The following is a 23,320-nucleotide window of genomic DNA, read 5'->3' on the forward strand; positions in this document are numbered from 1 at the left end:
CTGTTTGTGGTTCGTAGTTAAAATTTCAAATATTTGAACAGCTCCAAAGATTTCTGAATTATAGATGAAGTATTAGCATCTGCTGAAGGATTTCAGATACAGATGAAGGTATTTATCTCTAATTTTGACCTCAGTTGTGTAATTAATAGCAATCAAACCCTCTGCCAGTACCAATCAACGTATTCTAGATCCCCTGCAGAACAAGGTACAAAAAACAATTTGAAAAAGATTAGCGATTTCTTCACAGCACACTGTACTATAACTGTGTAAAGAAAAATATTCTCTTATGTTTTCTTATGTGCACAAGAAACATCCAGGAAATTTGATTGGATTGTTCAAAAAAGAGTTGATTACTCATAAATTAAGAAAAATGTGGTTGTGACTTGCACAAAATCAGGGAAGTTCACAAAACTGCTGCAGGAAGAGTTTTTTAAAAATCTGTCATTCTTCTGTACACAGCACAAAATATTCTTTGTTATTGATTCATGGTTCATGGAGAGGGCAGACAGACAAGATACTTTACAGTCACATCTTTGTAGGTGAAAGACAGGCATGCAGTCACACAATAAAAATTATCACACCAAAATGTACCCAACTTTGCCAACCCTGTGATGTCCGTTTATACAGGCAGGTTATAATTTTCATGAAAGAAATTCAAAATGCTCCTGACTTACTGAAGACTAATAGAGAAATCACCTCAAGGGAAGATCCCATAAAAATATCTTCTTTAATTCTGCATCAATTTAGTGCATTGATTTCATAGAAATGATAAAGTTTACATGGTTTGCATTAAAGTTGGCTGAAGATAGAACAATCTTTTTGAATTTAAATGAACTGTATTTTCTGGTATTGCTTCTGAAAAATCATTGTGCGTGCAAGTCACTGTTGTTGTTGTTGTTGTTGTTGTTGTCGTGGTGGTGGTCTTCAGTCCAGAAACTGGTTTGGTGCAGCTCTCCATGCTGCTCTGTCCTGTGCAAGGCTTTTCATCTTCTATGAGAAGTCGTAGGGTCAGTATTGCCTCACATGGTCCTAGCATTTCACCAGAATCCAAAACAATCTGCCCTGATGTCTGCTTCTTCCAGTTTTTCCATCCTTCTGTAAAGAATTCGAGTTAGTATTTTGCAACCACGACTTACTAAATGAATGGTTCCGTAATATTGACGTGTCACAGTATCTGCTTTCTTTGGAATTTGAATTATTATTATTATTATTTTTTAAGTCACTTCATGAATTCTTTTGTTGTTATAACATTTGGTACATGTCTTCGGAAGCCCTTTTCATTAAAGATGAAATTCTTTTGGCTTCTCTCATATTCAGATTCGTAAAAAAAATGTTCTGTATGTAAGACTGTTTTCCCCATGACATTAGACCCTATTTTTCAATAGTTCTTCCCGTTAGTATGCTTTCTGTTGGTTGTCACCAATTCCTCCCCCCTCCCAGTTCGGGCTTTAATTAGTCTGTTATCAAGCATCTATTCATTATTCTCGAACCATTTTTGGCCTTTGCTGTCAAAATAAATGCACACATTTGCAAAACACATAACATCATCCCACCTGTAGTGTTTGGTGACTGCTGAATCCTTTGAGCAATTTTGTTGTCCTGACTAGTCTTGCAGGAAAACACTTATGGTTGTGTGTTGCTGTTTATACAAACTTCGAATGTTCCAAACTATACGGATGCTAGCTCAGTGCCTGCTGCTTCACTCGTGTAAACTGTATGGCCTGCAGAAATCTTTCTGTTTTTGTTTTTATGTAATCGAATTTTTATGTTCTTAAATTGCAACACCTTGTAAGCCTTTCACACTAATTAAGGCCATATAATCATGGTCGTTTCCGAATGTGCTTCTGACAAAAAAGCTATTCTAGTAGCTGGAGTCCAAAGTTTTCATTCTTCTGGAGACATTTCAATAGCAACTTTCATCACCTAACAAATATTTCTGTGTATTTAACAGAGATGCATATTAACAGTTTTCATAAATTTAGCTTTAAATTTTTTTTTAATGTAATGAAATATTCTCTAAAAGATTTTCATCGTCTATTGCTCTCCCATAGTGGTTGAATTTTCAGAAATACTTTAACTTTTTTTTAAAAATACAAACAAGAAGTCAAATACCAGTTGTCATAGATGTAGCCTTAAAAATCCTTTAGTAGTTCTTTACTTTCAAAAAATAAAGAAAAAGATCACCCACTATTTTACCTCCATAGTGGTTGAATTTCCAAAAATGCTGAAACACACATTTTTTATTTTCTGACTGAGAAACCAAGTTTTCATAGTTAAAGCTTCAAAATTCCCTTAATGGTGGCATACTTTCAAAAAGCCGTTCATCCCCTATTTCACTCACTTAGGAGTGGAATTTCGGACAATCTTATTTAGGATTGCAGCCGGTTCTTGTAAACTACACTCCACAGTATTTGGCTGTACCCCTGCCATTCATCTTCAGGTGAACCTCCAAAGACCAACAAAGATGTTCTCCTATCCGCCAAACTTAGTGTGCTGAGAGTATTGCTGCACTTGCGTCAGAAGCATGGTGACATCACCAGTGGAACTGCGAAGTTCAACTGTTTCAGTGTTGTCGCTCGCTGCTGCCATCGGAGCACTCTGGTGTCTTTGTCTGTAGCAAATCTGAGATGACAGGATTACACGCATTATCCAGCTAGTAGCCAATGTCATGGTTCATTAGATTTTCCATGTTGTGTATTCCAATGGCTTCTTTTATAATGTAGTCCCAAAAAGATGTTACTGTGACCAAAATTAAAGTTTTGTCATACTCCATTGGGTTGCAAAAGGTGAGTGCAACATTTATGTTCTGTGCAGTATTCCTTTTTTGTTTGTCCTGTATAGGCCATACCACACTGGTACAATATTTGTAAATTCCCACCTTCTCCAATAACAAATTATTCTTCACTGATCCCAGGAGGTCAAAAATCTTAGATGCTAGCAGAAAATCACTTTCACCTTATTCTTGCTATTTTGAAGGAAATATTTTCAACAATGGGAAGAAAAGCTAGGGACTGTGCTAGTGTGTTCTCCTCTTTATCCAGTTCCTGGTTCTTGGTTTTAGGTGACAATGCCAGGTAGAGTATCCATTGGCTCTGAACATTGGCTTTAAATGTGCACACTCTTTAGGCACATGATGTGCATCTGAATCTGTATGGGCTCTGTGTACAGGAGTTTTAACTGCTCTCATGATTTGGAATTGGTGATTGCAACTCGAAGGGTGTAAGTACAAATTAGTGTGAGTGGGCTTAAGGTAAACAGAAGGCCCCAGAGAGCCGTCACTCTTCCATGTAACCAAAACATCCAGATCCAGGAATGGCAGACAGCCATCTTTCTCTAGTTCCATATTAGATCGAATGTTGTCATTAATGGAATTAAGATGATGAAAAACTCCATTAACTTATCTTCTCTTGGGGGCCAGCCACACTATGAAAGTATCATCCACATACCACCAAGAAACAGTTGGTTTAAGAACCACTGATTCAAGTGTCATTCCTTAAAATCCTTCATAAAAAAGTTAGCCACCATTAGAGACGAAAGGGTGTCGGTGGCAATGCTGTCAGTATGTTCAAAATATTCTTAGTTAAACATAAAATAGGTTGAGGAAAGAACATGCCAAAACAAAGCAGTAATGCTTGAATGAAATTGTACCACTTTGTGCCAAGGAATCAGCAAGAGGTACCTTTGTAAAAAGATACTACATCAAAACTCAATATTTAGGTGAAGAGCCTCCAGTCTGTTGGTAAAATTGGCTGAGTTGTGTACATGATGTGGACATTTGCCAATCAATGGTCTTAGCAAGAAAGCAAGCTGTTTGGCTAGAACATATGCGGTGGGTGTCAATATTACTCACTATAGTCTGTAAGGTAAGACCATCTTTGTGCATCTTAGGAAGACCGTACGGTCTTGGGGGTATGCTTGATATGTGGTCACAACCACTTGAAGGTCTCTGGAGGTAACGAGGAAGAATTCAGCAGTGCACATGTCTTCCATTGCACTTGTGCTGCAGGATCATAATCAGTCTTGTACCGGATCAATCATTGTACAGGAAGGTTGATCACAACCCTACAGTACATGTGCAATGGAAGACGTGTACACTCCTTAATTCCTCCTCATTACCTCCAAAGACAATAGAGCAGTTAAGCCCACATGGCAGCATACCACCAAGACGGTGTTGATGCCGCTACATATGATTTAGCCAGACATCTTGCTTTCTTGCTGAGACCATTGTTTGGTAAATGTCACATTGTATACGGAACTCGACCAATTCTATCAACAGATTGGGGGCTCTCCACTTAACTAGTTTGGATCTTTTAGTGAGTCTTGGTGTAGTATCTCTTTTTACAAAGGATTTCTTGATGCAAATTGGTACAGTTTCTTTCAGGTATCACTGCTTTGTTTTGGCATGCTCGTTCCTCAACCTATTTTATGTTCAACCAAGAATATTGTGAAGAGACTGATGGTGTTGCCATGGGGAGCTCCTTGTCTCCAATGATGGCTAACTTTTTTTATGAAGGATTGTGAGGAACGAGCACTTGAATCAGTTGTTGTTAAACTAACTGTTTCTTGGAGGTACATAGATGATACTTACATAGTATGGCCCCACGGATAAGATAGGTTAATGAAGTTTTTACATCATCTTAACTCCATCAATAATATCATTCGATTTACTATGGAATAGAGAAAGGTGGCTGTCTCCCATTCCTGGATCTGGATGTTTTGGTTACGCAGAAGGGTGACTGCTCTCTGGGACATTCTGTTTGTCTGAAGCCCACTCACATTGATTTGTACTGATTATTCAAATTGCAGTCAACAATCCCAGACCACGAGAGTGCTTAAAAGCCGTGTACACAGAGCCCATGCAGTTTTGGATGCAGATCGTTTGCCTAAAGAGCTTGCACATTTAAAGACAATGTTCAGGGCCAATGGATACCCTATCCCGCAAATAAACAGGACATTCTCAGCTAAAACCAAGAACCGGGAAGTGGAGAAAGAGGAGAACGCGCCAGCAAAGTCCCTAGCTTTTCTTCCCTTCATTGTAAATACTTCCTTCAAAATAGCAAGAATCTTTAACGATATTGAGGTGAAAGTGATATTGCGCTACCATCTAAGATTTCAGATCTGCTGGGATCAATGAAGGATAATTCGTTATTGCAAAAGCTGGGAATTTTCATAATACCCTGCCAGTGTGGTATGGCCTAGATAGGAAAAAAAAAAAACACCGACAGTGGAGAGTGCTGTACAGAACATAAACGTTACACTCGCCTTTCACAATCCAGCAAGTCTGCGATTGCGGAACATGGTATCTCCAATGGACATTCAGTGGAGTATGACAAAACTTTAATTTTGGCAACATCTTTTTGGGACTCCATTATAAAAGAATCCATTGAAATACCCATCATGGAAAATCTAACGAGCTAGACAGTGGCTGCCAGCTGGATAACGTGTCGAATCCCGTCATTTCCGAGAATTGCTGCAGTCTAAGACCTCAGGATACTCTGATGATTGCAACAAGTGGCACAGCCGAAACAGTGATCTTCACAGTTCCACTAGCAAATGCTTTACCACCGGATGGTGCGAACCATTTGCCACCTTTACTCTGATGCAAACGTGGCAATACTGTCAGTGCGCTGTAGAACGTGAAGCAGGGAACATACTCATCAGTCTCTGAAGGCTCACTTGAAGATGATTGGCAGGTGTTCCGTCAAAATATCATGGAGTCAAGTTTACAACAATTGGCTGCAATCCCGAAATCGCTTCAAACATTTGATTCACCTGGAGAATTTTAAATTTCACAATCGCTTCTTAAACGATGCCTAAATATAAAATCCATAGCATCTCCAAACTTAGTTTCTTTCCTTAGCAGTTTGGACTGGGCGATGATGAGTCAGTGAATCAGTCTGACCCTGTTTCATCGCCTTAGGGGTTAAATTTCCAAGAACAGTAAAACACACATTTCTTCATCTCTAACTGAGAGGCCAAATACCAATTTTCAAAGATTTAGCATTGAAAATGCTTTGGCAATGAAATGTTTTTGTAAAACTTCCACCACTTGAAAGGTTGAATTTCCAAAAAGGGTGAAACATATTTTTTTTATTTCTTGCTGAGAAGCCTATTTTAAATTTTCTTAGTTTTAGCTGTAAAAAATGCTTTCATAATAAAATAACTTCATAAAAAATCTTATCCCCTCTTTCAACCCTTAGGGGTTCAATTTCCAAAAATACTGAAACTGAGAACTCAAATACCAGTGTTAATAGATGTAGCTTTAAAAATGCGTTAGTAGTTCTTTAATAATGATATATTTTCAAGAATAACCTGTAAATGCTGAAACACATATTTCTTTATTTCTGACTGAAACCAAATAGCAATTTTCGTAGGTCTAGCTTCAAAATTGCCTTAATAACGACATTTTCAAGTAGGACATTGCCTGTTATATATGGAGACTACAAACATCAGAATTTTGAGAACCTTTCAGAGAAGCTAAATCATAAATAACAAATAATTACTGGCGAAGTCAAGCAATGGAAACTGCAGGTTGGAATATCAACAGTGTAGGAAAAGATAGATTGTTAATAAAAGGTAGATTGCTACTTATCTTAAAGATGACTCATTAAGTAGGAGACAGGCACAAGTAAGACACTTGCACATAAGCTTTTGGCCACAGCCTTCATCAGAAAAAGAAAGAGAAAGAGAAACACACACCATTCATTCAAACAAGCAAGCACACCTAATGCACAGACCAGAATTGTGGCCTGAGCTGCTGGAATTAAGTCGTGTGTGTGAGGTGTGCTTACTTGTGTTTCTCTTTCGTTTTCTGATGAAGGCTATATCCAAAAGCTTGTATGTAAGTGTCTTTGAATTGTGCCTGTGTGCAACGTAACATGTCACCTTTATGGGAAGTAGCAATCTAACTTTTCCTACATTGTAAGTAATTACTGGTGGTTGGGTGTGACGTCAGCAAACCAGTGACATTAATTGCTAAATCACATAGTGTGCAGCACAGCTCACAGTAGTATTAGTAGTTCTAAAGAAATATTTGTATAAAAAATAAGGTATTGCTAATTTTATCCACAATGTGTGTGTGTGTGTGTGTGTGTGTGTGTGTGTGTGTGTGTTTGATACTGATGACAAAATCAGCTCCATTTAATTTCATTTATTCCAGTGTGCAGGGCTGTTGGTGCACCACATTGTTTAGTCATCTAAGTATACATTTTTGCGTGGCATGGAATTTAGTACATTAACTGATCCCCCTCCCTACCTCCAATGTGCATCATGTGTTCTCACATGATGCACATGTTATGTTTGTATGTTGTCCTCACACAAACAACAAAGAGTTATCCAATGCTCCTCTTAATATTTCACCCTTACAGTATGGTTATGCTATTACATAAGACAGCATCATGATACACAAAACCAGGGTAAATTCTAGATAAGTAGCATTGTTTGCAATGAAGTGCCGACAGACATCAATAGCTCCTTGCTTTCCTAATAAGAAACGGGGGTAACAATGAAAACTCTTTGTTACCTTCGGCTAGCTATGTCACATAGAAAACATATTATGGTGTTTATTAGTGTGAGGACCAATATTTTTGTCAACATTTATTTACTTAATAGCATGTGCACTAATGCAGTAGTCACAGAAAAATTAGTACAAGGAAACACATTTATGAGAAAAAGCATAATTTGAAAATACCAGTCACATGCCTTTCATGTGCTTTTGCTTAAAACTAACGTAGCATGAAAGACAGACAGTGAATTTATGGAACAGGAAGCACTGCTGACATTTTAGTTGCAATGGGATCCACAGCTACCACAAATTGGCTGACTGGTGACATTCTGCCACACTTGCTGTTATAAGATGTATTGAAATATCCATTTATTTTGCTTTTGTAACTGAGCAGCGTTGGCAGAGTGAAGGAATTTTCTGATGATTATGTAGTAGAGCCCATTGATACACTGCTTCAGTAATTTTTATTTTTAACATCATCATCTTCAGGTAGCTTAAGGTACTTTCACATACACCTGAAGCTGATGGCACAACTATTGAAATGTGTAATGGCATTAAAAATAAAAACAACTGACTGAAGCAGTGTACCTCTAATTTTCATGTATTATCTAATCAGTCACAGCCCCTAACAAGCAGTCAGTTATGGACAAGATATTTGATGGCCCATTGAAAGAACATACTTCAGTTAGTCAAAGCATTCATCAAATCAAACAATGGTAGAAAGTAGGAGACATGTTAGACTTAACAATTAAATGCAAGACACAGAGTACATCTGACAGCAGTGATGTAGCATACCACTCAGTATTAATAAGAATATACTATCCACTAAAAAAGACATTTCAAACCATCGAACAGCAGAAAGGTATTTGAAAGCAATGAGGTGTATGTGCAACTGAAAATATACTCATTTGGTTTCTGTGTATAATAGTTCAGATAATTTTAATTATTTTACAGTTTTGTTTGATGGAAAAAGGAATAGGGAAGAGGCTACCTATTTTTCCAACGTAACTCTTATGTGAATGGAATGACTGTTGTGTACATGGAAAGTTTTGTGTTACAGCGGCCTTGGTGAGCAGTTCCCTTCTGCAGAGTGCTCCATCCATTCGTCCAGCAGCTCAGCCGCCCCTTGTGGGACTGGGCAGTGCTCATGCCGCAGGGCTTTCCACTGTCGGAATGACTCCTCCCATCATGGCTACTGCACAAGCCCCACTACATACATCTGTAATGCCTCCAAGCAGCATCCCCAGCATGGTACCACCAATGAGAGCACCTCTGGCACCTGGAGCACCTGTTCCTCTCGTACAAACCGCCAGCCTACCCCTAGCAGCAGGCACTAGCTTACCACTTGCACCGGGTACCAGCTTACCACTTGCATCAGGCACTGGCTTACCACTTGCACCAGGCACCAGCGTACCACTCGCACCAGGGACCGGCTTACCCCTCGCACCAGGCACCAATATGCCCATCGCATCTAGCACGAATGTTCCGCTTGCATCAGGTTTGACAAGTATCAGCAGTACACCTTCACTGGTGATGCCAGCAACTGTCCAGACTTCTGTTCCGATGGGTGTACCTCTTACGCAGCCTCTCACTAATGGGTCCATATTAACTGGCCAAGGACCATTGCCATCAAGGCCTCCACCAGGTAATGGAAAAGTAATTTATACCATGAACCTATTTTGTTACTGTGATAAGTGTTTTTTATTAAGGGAAGTCATTGTCCTCTACAGGCTGTTTTTATTTTTGAAGTTAACACTTTGTCATGCTTTTGTGCTATTATCTAATTTTGCCCCCTGGGAATTTTTCAGACTCTCTCTTTCACAGTGAGAATCTCTAGTCACATATCTTATCCTCAACGCATCCATGTGAAGGCAGCTCGATCTAATAATATCCCTAATAAATGTTAAATATCAATGTGGTGGTAATAGGAATTGTGATGAAGGTAGCTTAAAAATATTCAAAGGAACAAAGTTATCTAATAGTACAAAAGGGTGAAATAGTGTTTTCCGAAAATAATAATGATAACACAGGACAATGGCTGCTGTCAATAATTTTGCATTGGCTGTAGATACAAAGGACTAAAAGCCCTCTTCTTGAATTTAGTGTATAGAGTGAGTTTGTTGTCTTTTACATAGGGCTATAATATGAATCTATATTTAACATTTTGCAGTTAGACTTTATATATACTAAAAGATTCAGTGCTGTTTCCACAAATAAGAATCTCTTCCTCGACATTTGTTGGGGGGGGGGGGGGGGGGGGAGAACATGGTGAAGATATGAAACAAGTTACTCAGAACACACAACTTATGGGAGAACCAAAATTGTGTAAAGGAAAATGGGCATAGTGCGTTGTAAAATAGATGGATTTTTTGCCACCTCCTGTGTTTCTCACTCTTTATTTCTACATCCTATTCCATTTTGCCTTGTTGTTTACCTTTGAATAACAAAAATGGAAATTCCTGGATGAAAAAATATGTAAAATAAGGAGAAGGCAACCATTTACCTGTAAAGGAGTGGTGCACGGCACACACAAACTCTTAACAGAATGTGTTTAACACTAGCTTTCGATCTCTTGGTATTTTTCTAGTAAAAACTCGAAAGCTAATGTTACTGCTTTCCATTATGTTTTTCTGTGCACCATGCACCAATCTTCTGTAGGTAAGCGGTTTCTTTCGCTATATTTTACATGTTAATCTTTGAAGTCTTTTTCCCCATTTTTTTCCTTAGTTTCTTGAAATATATAGTATGATTTTGGAAGTATTCAAAAAATTGTGGATTTTTCTCCAAAACTGAACATATATATGGGATCATACCAAAATATAAAACATTGAAATTTGATGCCTTCAGTGCCAGAATTTGATTTTACGTACCATTGAACAGGAAACTTGTTTTGTTGTTGCTGTTGAATGTAGCAGAGTTACTGACCAGTCATAACTTCCTTGTGTGCTTGAATTTGCCTATTGAAACAGTGTAGTCATGATTTGATGGGTATTTAGACAGCTGTGGGGATATCGCATGCTTCATGTGAAATCAGTTCATTAATGATAGGAATATGTTTGTGATGTAGTATGTATCCATAATCAAGGATGAACAACATATCTCCAGGCAAAATGTTAATAATGACAATGTGACTAAACAGTTACCAAAATTTTTCAATATTCTTACAGAGGTCATAGAAATAAAGTGGAGAGCCAGACGAAAATGGATGTTACTACATATGTGAAATGTTCTGTGGGAGTGACTGTAATAGCTTCCACACAAACTGAAATGGTACACAATCTACAGCCAAACTATCTTTTATAAAGGCAGGCATTTAATGAGAATTTTATGCGTATTTCTGATTAGTATGAATGTTTGGTAGTATGAATTATTATGAATGATGAAACAAGATTATGTGTAAAACACAATAGAGCTCCAAGGACATTTATGTCATCATTGAGAACAAACTTGAAAACACCAAAAATGTTTTCTTTCTTTCTTTCTTCTAGAATTTTTTTTGTCTCTCTTTTGCCATGATAATCAATCAAGTTCTAGGCTTGTTAGAACTTTGTGTGCAGAGAAATGTGACAGCAATATGTTGGCTCTTTTACCACTAACATACAGAATATGTTCTGACCATAATTTCTCCCTCGCATCCAATGTGGCAAGCTATGAATAGTTGTTACTGCCATTCCAATGTTTTTGGGGTCGCAAAAATATGTAATTCAGTTTAAATATAGCAAGAGTAATTTTGTGATGTAATAATCACAATCTGGACACAGTTGTGTAAAGAACTGCAGAATACACTACATCCATTATGTATTACCCATTCAATGGAAAGTGTTTTGTAAGAGTTTTGAAAACTTGAGGACAATGGTTGTTAAATACTGTGAGAAGCACCTACAGATAGTTGACTGTTCAGAACACTATGATCATTGTGTAGCTGTGTGTGTGTGTGTGTGTGTGCTGTGTGTGTGTGTGTGTGTGTGTGTGTGTGTGTGTGTGTGTGTGTGTGCACACATGTGCAAGAACCTTGTATTATGTACATTACTGAAATTTTATCTCACATTTTCAGTTTCTCTTCAAAAGAATATGCATTCTGAGCAAACAAAATATCATGAAAATAATTGTAAAAACCCAGAATGGTCTGGTCATCAATAGTGGAAGTTGTTGGTTGAATAAGGAAATTATTTCTGTTTCTTCACCATATTTTTTGTGTCACTGAAATATACCATAAGTGTTGTCATTTTAATCTGAATTTATTGCAACCGTCTGCATGTTATGAAAGCAGAAGGAACATTGCAGCAATACCGCTTTTGTACTTCTGAACCCCACCACTAATCATTTTCACAGTGACAGTTGAAATGTAAAAAGAACTTGTATGGCATCAGTACTTTTCTTAAATCGTTCTTTTTTAACTTTTTCAGTTGGTACCTCAGTGCCGCCTGTAGCTCCTCTGGAAAAAGTGGCTTCTATGGATTCACCGTGAGTTACTTGCAAAACATTTGTTAAGATAACTTGACTTAGTTGTTGCCATATAGTTGTGAGTCATTGTATGCAAATTTAATAAATTTAATTTTCTTCCAGTTTGTCAGCAGGCTCTCCCTTGCAAGAATGGGCTGTACCTCATCAGTCCAAACTGAAGTATACACAGTTGTTCAACACGACTGACCGAGCACGGTCAGGCTATTTATCAGGGCCACAAGCGCGAAATATCATGGTGCAGACACAGTTACCACAGCCTATTTTGGCCCAGATCTGGTAAGAGTTTTTTTACTCGAATGTAAAAATAATTTGGTTACATCTTAAATTTACACAGTACACGCATCCATTACACTCAGCTATACTCTACAAATATACATATTACTCAATTCTTACATATTTGCATGGAAAGGTGCGAATGTGCATGGAAGTAGAACACCATTTCTGTTGGCGACTGACTCTACTGCATGAGATATCCCAGACAATATCTGTGTTTCTTGTGTAGTTAATTTCCAAGACTGGATGCCATATAATTACTATTTAAAGGGGATGTGAAGATTTTGTATGAAAGACTGCATATTTCACATGAGCTGATGAATGTCCTTTGATATGAGTGTGGTGGTGGTGGTGGTGGTATGTTAATGATTGTTGTAGTTTGCCTTATATGTTTCTATATGCATTCTGTAAGTTGTTACATGGAAGATTCTCACAAGTAGCTAGATATCCAGATATTGGTTGTTGATCGTCCTTTGAGACTATGCCCATTTAAGTGAATATAATCTAGTTTTAACAAACTGAACATCCTACATCCCTCTTTGGACATACATTGAGAACATCATGCACAATGTGCAAGCTACTCATGTAAGTTGAAACAAAACAAAGGACGAGTACTGATTATTTTTTTAAATGTATGTATACTTGTGTAGTTTGCTGTCATGTGGATTTAAGTCAGTGTGCAATAAGCATGATGTAATTGACATCAGTCAGAGAGCTAAAAACAGGCTTAAAATGTAATAATGCACAACAGGGAGTTCTTACTTCACTGTCACGGAACTTTATACATATTTTTAACCTTGGGTCTGTAAATAGAGGGTCCTTTTTTTGGGAACAACACAATAAATAAAAGAAAAAGTGTAAAAAATAATAATGTTGAAGTATTGTTACAGAGATTTGACCTAAAATTAGGAGCGACTCGAGAGAAATTCAATGAGGTTGGACCAACTGGTCTGGTGCCGTCAACAACAGATCACTGAGTGGGAACAGAAAAGACAACAAAGAAAGAATCAGATGGAGATGCCACTACAGATAAACAAAGTCCAGTGAGTAATCTGGAGAGACAGAACCTGAGCCATAGAAAAGGCAGAGGCCAAGAACAAATGGTGTGTTAAGACGAGACATTAGTGAAGTGAATAAAACACGGAGTTTTGTGTCACTGCATGGTGGAACGTATAAGTTGCTTATGTTGTGAAATGGTATATGGCATCATGGCAAGGTGACAGATGTTAGCACTCATGATTTTACTACCTCCACCTAGCAATAGAGATCCAATTCCACTCTCTCTAGCAGACTTTGTCTTGAGACTGGGATACCAGAAGCAGTGTTAAAAGTATCTTCCTTAATTTTGATAACTGTTAAGTTAGTAAAGTGGGTAAATAGTCAGCGTCTCGCCTACAGTCCATCGTTCTTTGCCCTAATGAATGTGTTGGGCGATGACTAAGTAGGTTTCATAATAGGTAATAGTGTCTGTGAATCCATGATAACTTTAAGCTCAGTAAGTAAAGTAAAATGTAAGAACACTGAGATCTTGTACCCTTCTGGACAAATTCTTGTGATGAAAATTGTCTCCTACATAAAAATTTGGTTATAGATTTTGGAAGAATGCTGATACGAGAAGTTGTGTTTGTAATGGCAAGGAGAAAGGGTAATCTTGCAACAGTACTCTATCTCATATTTGTAATACTGGAAGAGGAGAAACTCAGATGTCAGAGGGCATACAAAATAGCTGTATTCAGGCGAAGTTAGTTTTGTCTTTCCTCTACTAAAGTGGCAGTATCAAGAGTTGTCTTTTTTTAGCGCCTAGTTGGCTATTTCTGGTCTGTATCTGGCTGTAGACAGATTGTTGTTTATGTTAGTAGTAGTAAGTTTTTAGCTTCTGCTGTCTTATTTGCCCAAATATAATATATTTATAGGCTGATTGCCAACCAAGGCAGTTACTAATACTATTACAGTCAGAGCAAAAGCATTTCATTACATACTATGAACTTGTCATTCATTGCTTATCTATTTCACTGTTATTAGGACATTCAGTCATGGTTGTTACATTTATGTTTTTGTTCAGGGCACTAGCAGATATGGATACAGATGGAAGACTTTCTTGTGAAGAGTTTGTTCTTGCTCTTCACTTGTGTGACATGGCAAAAGCAGGGGAGAAGCTACCTGCTGTGCTTCCTCCAGAGCTTGTACCACCAACATTCCGGAGGCAGCGACAGGGAAGCCTTACTGGAAGCATTACGGGTTCTATAGATGCTTCTGAAAATAAAGATGCTGCTGCAAGTATCTCCACTGGTAGGTTTTATTTCTTGCTTATACTATTGACAAGTCATGCTTAGTTATTACATATTGCATTATAATTGCGTTTTCTTTCTTTGTACTTTTGTAATATACAGCTTTTACTAAAAGAATTTCATGAATTGTCTTGTTAGTCATTAAAAATTAGAGCTGTGCTTTATTGTCACAGTATTAGATGATGATGATGATGATGATGATGATGATGATGACTATTTGGCATTGATTTTAATATGTGTCTGTTACTCATTTTGTCATTTGGCGCCTGTGTGTGTGTGTGTGGGGGGGGGTTAACAATATTGGGTACAAAAAAGGCTTGAACAACAATCTACACTTCTGCCAAATTGTCAAAATGTTATGTTTTTGCAGTTACATTTGAAGATAAACGGAAAGAAAACTTTGAAAAAGGCCAAGCAGAATTGGAGCGAAGACGTAAAGCATTGTTGGAAATTCAGCGAAAAGAACAAGAGGAACGTGAGCGGAAAGAAAAAGAAGAACAGGAAAAAAGGGAGAAAATAAGGTTTGCAATTTTTGTTGTTGGTATAATCACATTAGATAATTAAGCTATCTTTTGGAATAATACAGATTTTGATTAGATTTGCTTGATATCCGAAACAGAAGTGATGTGCTCACATTGTGTGGTGTTGGAATATTTATAGAGATACATGTTAAATTGAAGTATTATCTAAAGGCTTTGGATGGGTGGAGAGAAGATAACTGAAAAATAAGGACCACTGTCCTTGGGACATGGGAGGTAAGTAGAAAGAAGACTGAAACTACAGTGAGGTATCTGATGTAAGGGGTGACTTGAAAGAATGGGAAATTTTGAAACATATTGTGAGGTAGGTGGCATCGAATGACATGTGGAATGCTGCCTGCAGCGCCTTGCCATTTAATAAACAGAAAACATGGAACAGAGTGCAGTGTGCCTTTGTTGTAAAAGCCTGTTACAAGAATGGAAATGTGGGGACCACGCCTCACGAATTTCAGCATCATTTCAACATCAGGCAGCATGGTTGTGTTCCCTCAGTGCATGCAGTCAGGATCTGAGTCAGCAGCTCTGAAGCAGTGCGTTCCACATTGAAGAAGCAGTCTTCAGGGAGAGCCCGAACTGCTCATATAGGAGACAATATTGAGGATGTGTGAACTGCTTTCGTAAGAAGACCACGGTGCACTGTTAGATGTCACACACTCCCTCTATACAGTATTCAGTGAATACTGAAAGTGCATTTAAAGCTCAATCTGTACACACTGCAGATTTTTCAGCAACTTCAATCCAACAATCTGCAAATGTGAAGAAAACAATGTACTGATTGCATGTGAAGCTCACTTCCACTTCAGTGGCTTTTTCTATAGACAGAATTTTTGCTGTTGGTCTCAGCAAAATTGACCTCAGTTACATGAGTGTCCAAGTCATTGAGCAGTGTTATACGCCCCTACTTTTTTTGAAGATGATGATGGCTGCATGACCACTGTATCATCTGTTTGATATAGTGCTGTGATGGAAAGTTTTGTTGTGCATGAACTACCCCACTTTCATGCCAACATTTGGTTTCAACAGAACAGTGGCACATACAGCACAGATATTGATGGGAGCTCTGCAACGATTGTTTGGTAACCGTGTCATTTCAAGGCACTGTGACATTGCATGACCCCCAAGATCGCTTGACATGACAGCGTGTGATATTTATTTGTTTTTGTGGGGCCCCCCTTAAGAGTACTGTTTCCTATACTCCACCAGCTACCACTGAAGAACTTAATGGAAGAATACGAGAGGAAATCTTTGGGATTGCTATTGAAATGTTAGGTCAAGCCCTGCATATTTTCATATCAGGCTGCAGGAGTGTATGTGCTGAGTTCGAGCTCATCTGTCGGATATAATATTCAGGAAATACAAATGCTTGTGACATTCAGTAATGGCATACTCTGTATTATACATAGACATAAATATGCGTAAAATAATTGTGCTCATCCATTAATGTCCATTCCGAAATTTAATGTTCATTTGAGTAATTCTGTATAATGTATTATGTGGTTGTTAGCAGATACTAAGTATGTTAGTGAATTTTTTGCACTAACAATTACCACTGTGTAGCACATTAACACAAGTGGGTATTTTCCCATATAAACTTGAATATTCAGTGGTAAGGACTCTACACAACAGTGTGCAAATGTGTTTTTTATAGCACAGGCCTTTATCATTTTGCGTGTTTTTGAAAAATTTTACAAAAGCTATTAGCAGCAGAATATTCAAATAGTTTGTTTTGCACAGGTTTGTAAAATAATCACAGTTTGGTTTTAAGAACGATTTATCAGTGTACCAGGTAATAATACCATATTGTGTGAGATTATGGAACATATTGATGACCTATGACCATTGTGTGTTAGAATCTTGTAAGTTAACAGAGGCTTCTGATAATGTACAGCACAGTGTGTTATTTCTATATCAGCTAGAGTATTATGAAATTCTGGTAAATTGTTTCATTCCTTTATAAACATTCATAACTTGTCTTCAACTGTAGCAGGCAGAAAATTAAAAGTCTGTTGTGTCTGTGCAATACCACCTGGGGTGCAGACCGCTCTGTTCTCCTGCGATTGTATCAAGTGCTGGTCCAGGCCCATTTAGACTATGGAAGTCCTGTCTGTGGTTCTGCGTCACCTTCCACATTGCAGATACTAGACTCCATCCACCATTGTGGGATCCAACTTGCGACTGGTGCCTTCTGGACTAGCCTCGTACTTGGCCTTCTTGCAGAGGCAGGGATTCCACCACTGTGAGTTTTGCGCCAACAACAGCTGATATCTTATGCGCTCCGCATTCGCTGCACCCCAAAACACCCTAATTATGGTCTCCTTTATCCAGACACGGAGATCACCCTAGCGTAGTGGCGGCCACGATGTGAGCTTACCATGGCTGCTTGCATTCTGTCGCTCTTTTCTGAGCTCCAGCAATTCCTTTTACCGCCTCTTTTCTCCGCTCATGCACGTACCCTCCATGGTGTGTCTCCCGGCCACAGCTCTGTCTTGATCTCTTAATCACTTCAAAGGATTCTGTCCCTCCGATGGCTCTTCACCACCAGTTCTACTGTCTCCTCAGTTCCTTTCAGGGTTCAGAGGTGATCTATACTGATGGTTCCATGGTTGCTGGCCGCACTGGTTTTGCTTACACCTAAGTGCTATGCACGGAACTTTGTTCCTTGCCAGATGGCTGTACTGTTTTTACTGCAGAATTGGTAGCCATCTTGCGTGCACTGGACCGTATCCGCTCCTGCTCAGGACAATCCTTCGCTATCTGTAGTGACTCATTGAGCGGCTTGCACGCTACCAGCCAGTGCTTCCCTTGCCACCCCTTGGACATTGCTATCCTGGATTCCCTTTCTCTCCTTGCTCAACGCAGATGCTCGGTGGTTTTCATTTGGAGCCCAGGCCATGTTGGGATTCCTGGCAATGAACTTGCCAATCAACTGGCTAAATTAGCTACTACCAGGCCATCTCTTGCTACTGGCATTCTGGAATTAAATCTTAGCTCGGCATTACATCTTCAGGTTTTGGGCCTTTGGGATGCAGAAAGGCACACACTTTCTTCGCCGAACAAGCTCAGTGCCATTAAGGATTCTACAACTCCGTGGCAGTCCTCCTTATGGGCCTCTCGTAAGGTCTCTGTTGTCGTATGCCAGCTCCGCATAGGCTATACTTGGGTGACTCACGGTGATCTCTTCCGTCTTGAGGACCCCTCTCTCTGTCGTTGTGTATCGATGTTGACTGTGGCTCACATCTTATTGGACTGGCCCAACTTAGCCACCCTGCGATGGACTTTTAGCTTTCCAGACTTGCTACCCCTGGTGTTGGCCGACACTGCGTCAGCGGCGGATCTCGTTTTACGTTTTATTCGTGATGGGGGTTTTTATCACTTTATTTAAGGGAGGAACCTTCCACCTTATTGGTAAGTGGGGGGGATGGCAGGCCCTCTTGCTCCCCGCTTCGCCCCGACTGGATTGACTTCAACTGGGATTGGTGGTTCACCCCGGCCCTCTGCCTTCCCATTCCATTCCTTATGGGGTCTGTTATGTCCTGAGAGTCTCTCTTGTCTCCTGTGCTTCTTCCTTCACATCCCTATTGTAGTCACTTTCTTTCCCACACCTCTTCTTCCGCCCTTTTCCTTCCTCCCTGTCAATAGTTTGTCATTTTATAGACATTGTAGTTCCCTCTTCTAATATGGGATTTTAACGGTTTTAGTTAATCTAGGGTTGGAGGGAAGGATAACCGCGTAGTTTGGTCCCTTCTCCAACCAACCAACCAACCAACCATTGTGCAAAATGTCCACATCAATAAAAAAATTGAAGAGGTTGCTTATGCGTACAGATGTTCTTCCTATTCACCATCTTTACACACCATAAGGTAGCTTATGGATTATGAATGTAGACACAGATTCAGGTCAGCAGCTCATGTTTGGAGAAGCAACATACTGCCACTTGATTGAAATAAAATACAGCCAGTTTCTTAAAACAGTTTCCAGCAGAAACTAAATGTAGCTACTTTTGTGATTAGAATATTGCCCACAGTTGGCACCAGTTATACACCAAAACTTATTACTTTACGTACTTCCATTTTCTGATTTCATGTGGGACAATATTTTGAGACATGTTAGTTGAGATGGAAAGCCTATTTTTAATCAAAAAACCAGGAATCTAAACCCGAGGTGCTATTAATTCATAAAGTCCATATACACCTCTGTACTTCACTGTAAGGGTAAGTGTTCCCATTTTGACAGACAAGACTTCTTAACACTATGAACTTGTTTAGAAGAAACAACAGTATCCATTCAGTAATGCAGGAGAGGATCAATCTTCATATCAGGAAAACACCCATAAGCCATTTGTTATATATATTTGCTGCGGCACATGTACCATAGGAGTCGGAATTAAAAGGATTCCCAGCAGCAAAAGTGCAGACATACTTTCAAAAAATCATTAAAAGAAATAAACTAACACTCTGGAAAGAACAGATTGTTTGTCACCACATAGATGAGATGCTGAGCTGCAGACCACCACAATCCAAAGAACTGCTAAAATATTGAACTTTCAAACAAAGTGCTTCTGAAGTAGAAAGCACGTGAGCAATCATGTGCGCTCTCTCTCTCTCTCTCTCTCTCTCTCTCTCTCTCTCTCTCTCTCTCTCTGGTTGCTGGGTGCTAGAACTGCTAGAAAGCTCAATACTCAGCTACATAAAATACACTTTGAATTAGCTAATCTCATAAAAACATCAGGCCACTTCAGCGGCACCACCCAAGAAATCACGTCATTCATAGAAACACAAATGAAAATTAAGATAAAAACACAAAACAAAAAACTTATTTATGTAATAAAATCCACAGAAGACTGAATGGATGACCCAACACAAATTGACAGACTTGTCAATTCACTGACAGAATTAACAAAGCATGAAAGAGAATTATTTGAAAAGTGGCCACGACCCATCATAGACACAAACAAGTCACACAGAACAGCAGAAAAACCTGATCACAGGATCAGAATATGTAACAAAACAAGAAGAAGAAAAGTTGGAAATCCCAAATTTCAGTGCCATCTCGACAAGGGAATTGGTAGCAGAAGAGATACAGCATCTAATCAAGCTGAAAACAGTAGAACAAAACTTATGTGTAAAACTAAACAGAAAACTGCAAGAAAATAATCATCCAAGGCAGATAAAGGAAATACCTTGGTACTTATTAGTGAAACAGAATACATCGACACAGTGGAATAATTCAGATAAGAGAACATCATCATTAAATTAATCAGTGAGCCTACCATGAGGTACCAAAGAGACATGAAGGAACTTCTAAAAACCCTAAAAATTACCATCACATAAGTTAAAGCGAACTAGATGACACACAATAATTCTGAAGCATCGACAGTGATACTTCACAAAAATACACACTCTCTCTCTCTCTCTCTCTCTCTCTCTCTCTCTCTCTCTCTCTGATGAGACTGGTAATTAGCATAAAAAAAATTGCACCATCTTACAGCTACACACACACACACACACACACACACACACACACACACACACACAGTGCTACATAAATTGCACAGACTGATAGAAAAGATAAAACATAAATGTACCACGAACAGCAAACCTAATATCTTTTGATATTAGAAACATGTACACAAAAGTGCCAGTAGGAGAAACAATCAGTTTTAATGAAAAAAACACCTGCAGAAACAATGGAACACAACAAATGCACACATTGATGAAACTGGAGCCTTCCTAAAGGTAACAGAACAGAACTACTTCACTTTCAACAAGGCGTTCTATCTGCAGGAAGAACACCTATCAATGGATTTATCTATCAGTGGTCTACTTGCAAACATATTTCTGAACTTCACTGAAAACAAACTATTCAGTTATAATTCCAAAAGAATACAAGCTTGTATGCTGGTAACATTGCGTGAATGACATTATTTGTTTGATAGCTGTAACAGACACTCAGATAAAACAACTACACACTGACATAGACATAGTTCACCGTAATGTAGAATTCAGTATGGAGAGGGAAGCAGACATGAAGCTTAATTTTTTACGCATTGCCATACACAGAATAAACAACAATTTTAGGATATTCAGGAAACCTACAGCTTCAAATATAACCATTCCAATTGACCACAGACACACAAACTTTCAAGTTTAGGATACATGCTACACAGGCTTAACAGATCTCCACCAGATAAACTCAACTAGACACAGGATATAACACAATACGCCAGATAACCAGGGAGAATGGGTACACATCTACAGCAAAAAGCCAGAACATCAGCACATGACAAACATGGGGAATAAGGAATGCCTTACAAAGGATGCAGCAGGGCACATACTGACATACAGCAACAAGCATTCCACAGGGTGGGGAGCATTCTGAAGAAACAAGGACTAAGAGTATCTTCCCATATAAGCAACACACACAGAAAAATCTGAACACTAAGAACACATTCACAGACAAGTTTTCAAAAGCAGGAATCTTTATGGAACAGCGTAATAAGCAAACTTCCTTTATCAAATATTATTAATTATGCATTATGTCATTTTATACTGTAATTTACTTAGCAGTAGTTATTAAGCAAGACTAAGTGATAGTGTTCTAGCAATGTAGCCTGTCAGTCTGTATTATTATGTGCTTTGATTGCATTGCTCATGTAGTCACAATGACCACAGTAACCATAAATTATTATGTTTACTCATTGGCCTATATCATACGTACAAACAGTCAACTAAAATATGATTTTCTGGACCAAGTAAATAAATCAGTTAAACTGTACTTTACGCCAATCTGTCTACAGAGACCAGACATGCAAAAATTGTAAAACTAGATATTCTGAATACCCCAGAGCTTAAACAGTACACACTCCACTTTTGCAGATCTCGTACAAGTAAACCGCCACCCAAACATCATTGAGACTGGTCTTAAAAACCTCAGAGAAAGTGTAATCTTTATTAAAAATGCACAACAGGGGAGAACCTACAAAATCCAAATAGTGATAAAAGGAAAGAAAGTCTTTAATGAAAATACAACGCTGTGCAACAAAACACTGTTTGCAAGTGCAACGAAGCACTGTTTGCAATGCTCAGTGGATTATACAAAGACATTTCCCCACATGAAATGTAGCATTCAAATATCCAAAAACTGCTTCTCAATCCCCTCCGTCCATGTCTCTCTCTCTCTCTCTCTCTCTCTCTCTCTCTCTCTCTCTCTCTCTCTCAAGCACGCATGCACACAAAGTTCTCCTCCAGGACAGGAGACTCGCCACAGTAGTTCACACGAAACAGTCAAAATTAGTGCTCATATCTTTTCTGTTAAATACGTGTAAAGGGAAAACAAAGGTGAGAGTGAAGTATGAAAACAAGACATGGAAAATGGTGCATGCAACAGCTGTAGAAAGAGATATCCTTAAAAGTTGCACAATAGGGCAGAAAATGTAAGTTCACTGACACACACACTACCAGTACCAATAGAAAAAGTATTTCAAAAGTAAGCAAATGTCTGCATGGCTGTTTGGAATGCAGGAGGACAACATGGTTCATCTTCAGTAAGAAAGATTCCCAATATTATATTTATTAAATATGAAGAAATTTTCAGTTAAATATTGCACCTCTTGTGAAATGTCCAGCACATTTATTACAAGTCCTTAAAATATTAAAGTCCTGTAACTATGCCTCTGAGTAATGCCTGCATAGAGACCAGGGCTGGTCTACAATGCCTATGGAGCCTCCGCCTTGGAGACGACAGATGAACACCAGAGCTTGTAGACTCAACAGTAACTGAAAACTGCACACGACTCGGTGCACTGAAGAGAACTGTATCTCGTAGCTCAGTGCTATGGTATTTAACGAGGTGTCAAGCAATCTCTATCCATGTACATGATGCCCATGTGTTGGCAGCTGAGGCTCCTGGCAGACCTCAGTATACTTCGTACTGCCAACCCATACAACTACAGTGCTACGAGTGTTTAGAGCATGACTTACTGATTGTGGTGAGGTACTCTATGGGGTCGTGAGTAACACCACCACAATGACCATTTTGCACATGACACACTTTCAATAAAAGAGGGCATAAAAATGAAAGAAATGTGTTGAGTTTTATAAAGGGGCTTCATAAGTGGGGACACCCTGATAAGAGCAGTCACAATTTGTTGGAAAGATTTGATCTCAGGATAAAATAAGCTTGATGAATGTATACAATAAATGCAGATAACAAATTAAAATGATGATTCTACAGAGTGAAAAAACCATGCCATT

General features: G+C 38.7%; 1 protein-coding gene across 1 annotated transcript in view; it reads left to right on the forward strand.

Annotated features, from left to right (window-relative positions):
* LOC124795878 overlaps positions 1–23,320 on the forward strand; it is a 363,347-nt gene that overhangs the window by 135,528 nt on the left and 204,499 nt on the right. The window contains 5 exon segments of the mRNA XM_047259992.1: positions 8,565–9,149; positions 11,911–11,968; positions 12,071–12,244; positions 14,304–14,530; positions 14,900–15,050. Coding sequence (XP_047115948.1) covers positions 8,565–9,149; positions 11,911–11,968; positions 12,071–12,244; positions 14,304–14,530; positions 14,900–15,050 — 1,195 coding nt within the window.

This window comes from Schistocerca piceifrons, chromosome 1 (assembly GCF_021461385.2).
Source record: "Schistocerca piceifrons isolate TAMUIC-IGC-003096 chromosome 1, iqSchPice1.1, whole genome shotgun sequence".
Lineage (NCBI taxonomy): Eukaryota > Metazoa > Arthropoda > Insecta > Orthoptera > Acrididae > Schistocerca > Schistocerca piceifrons.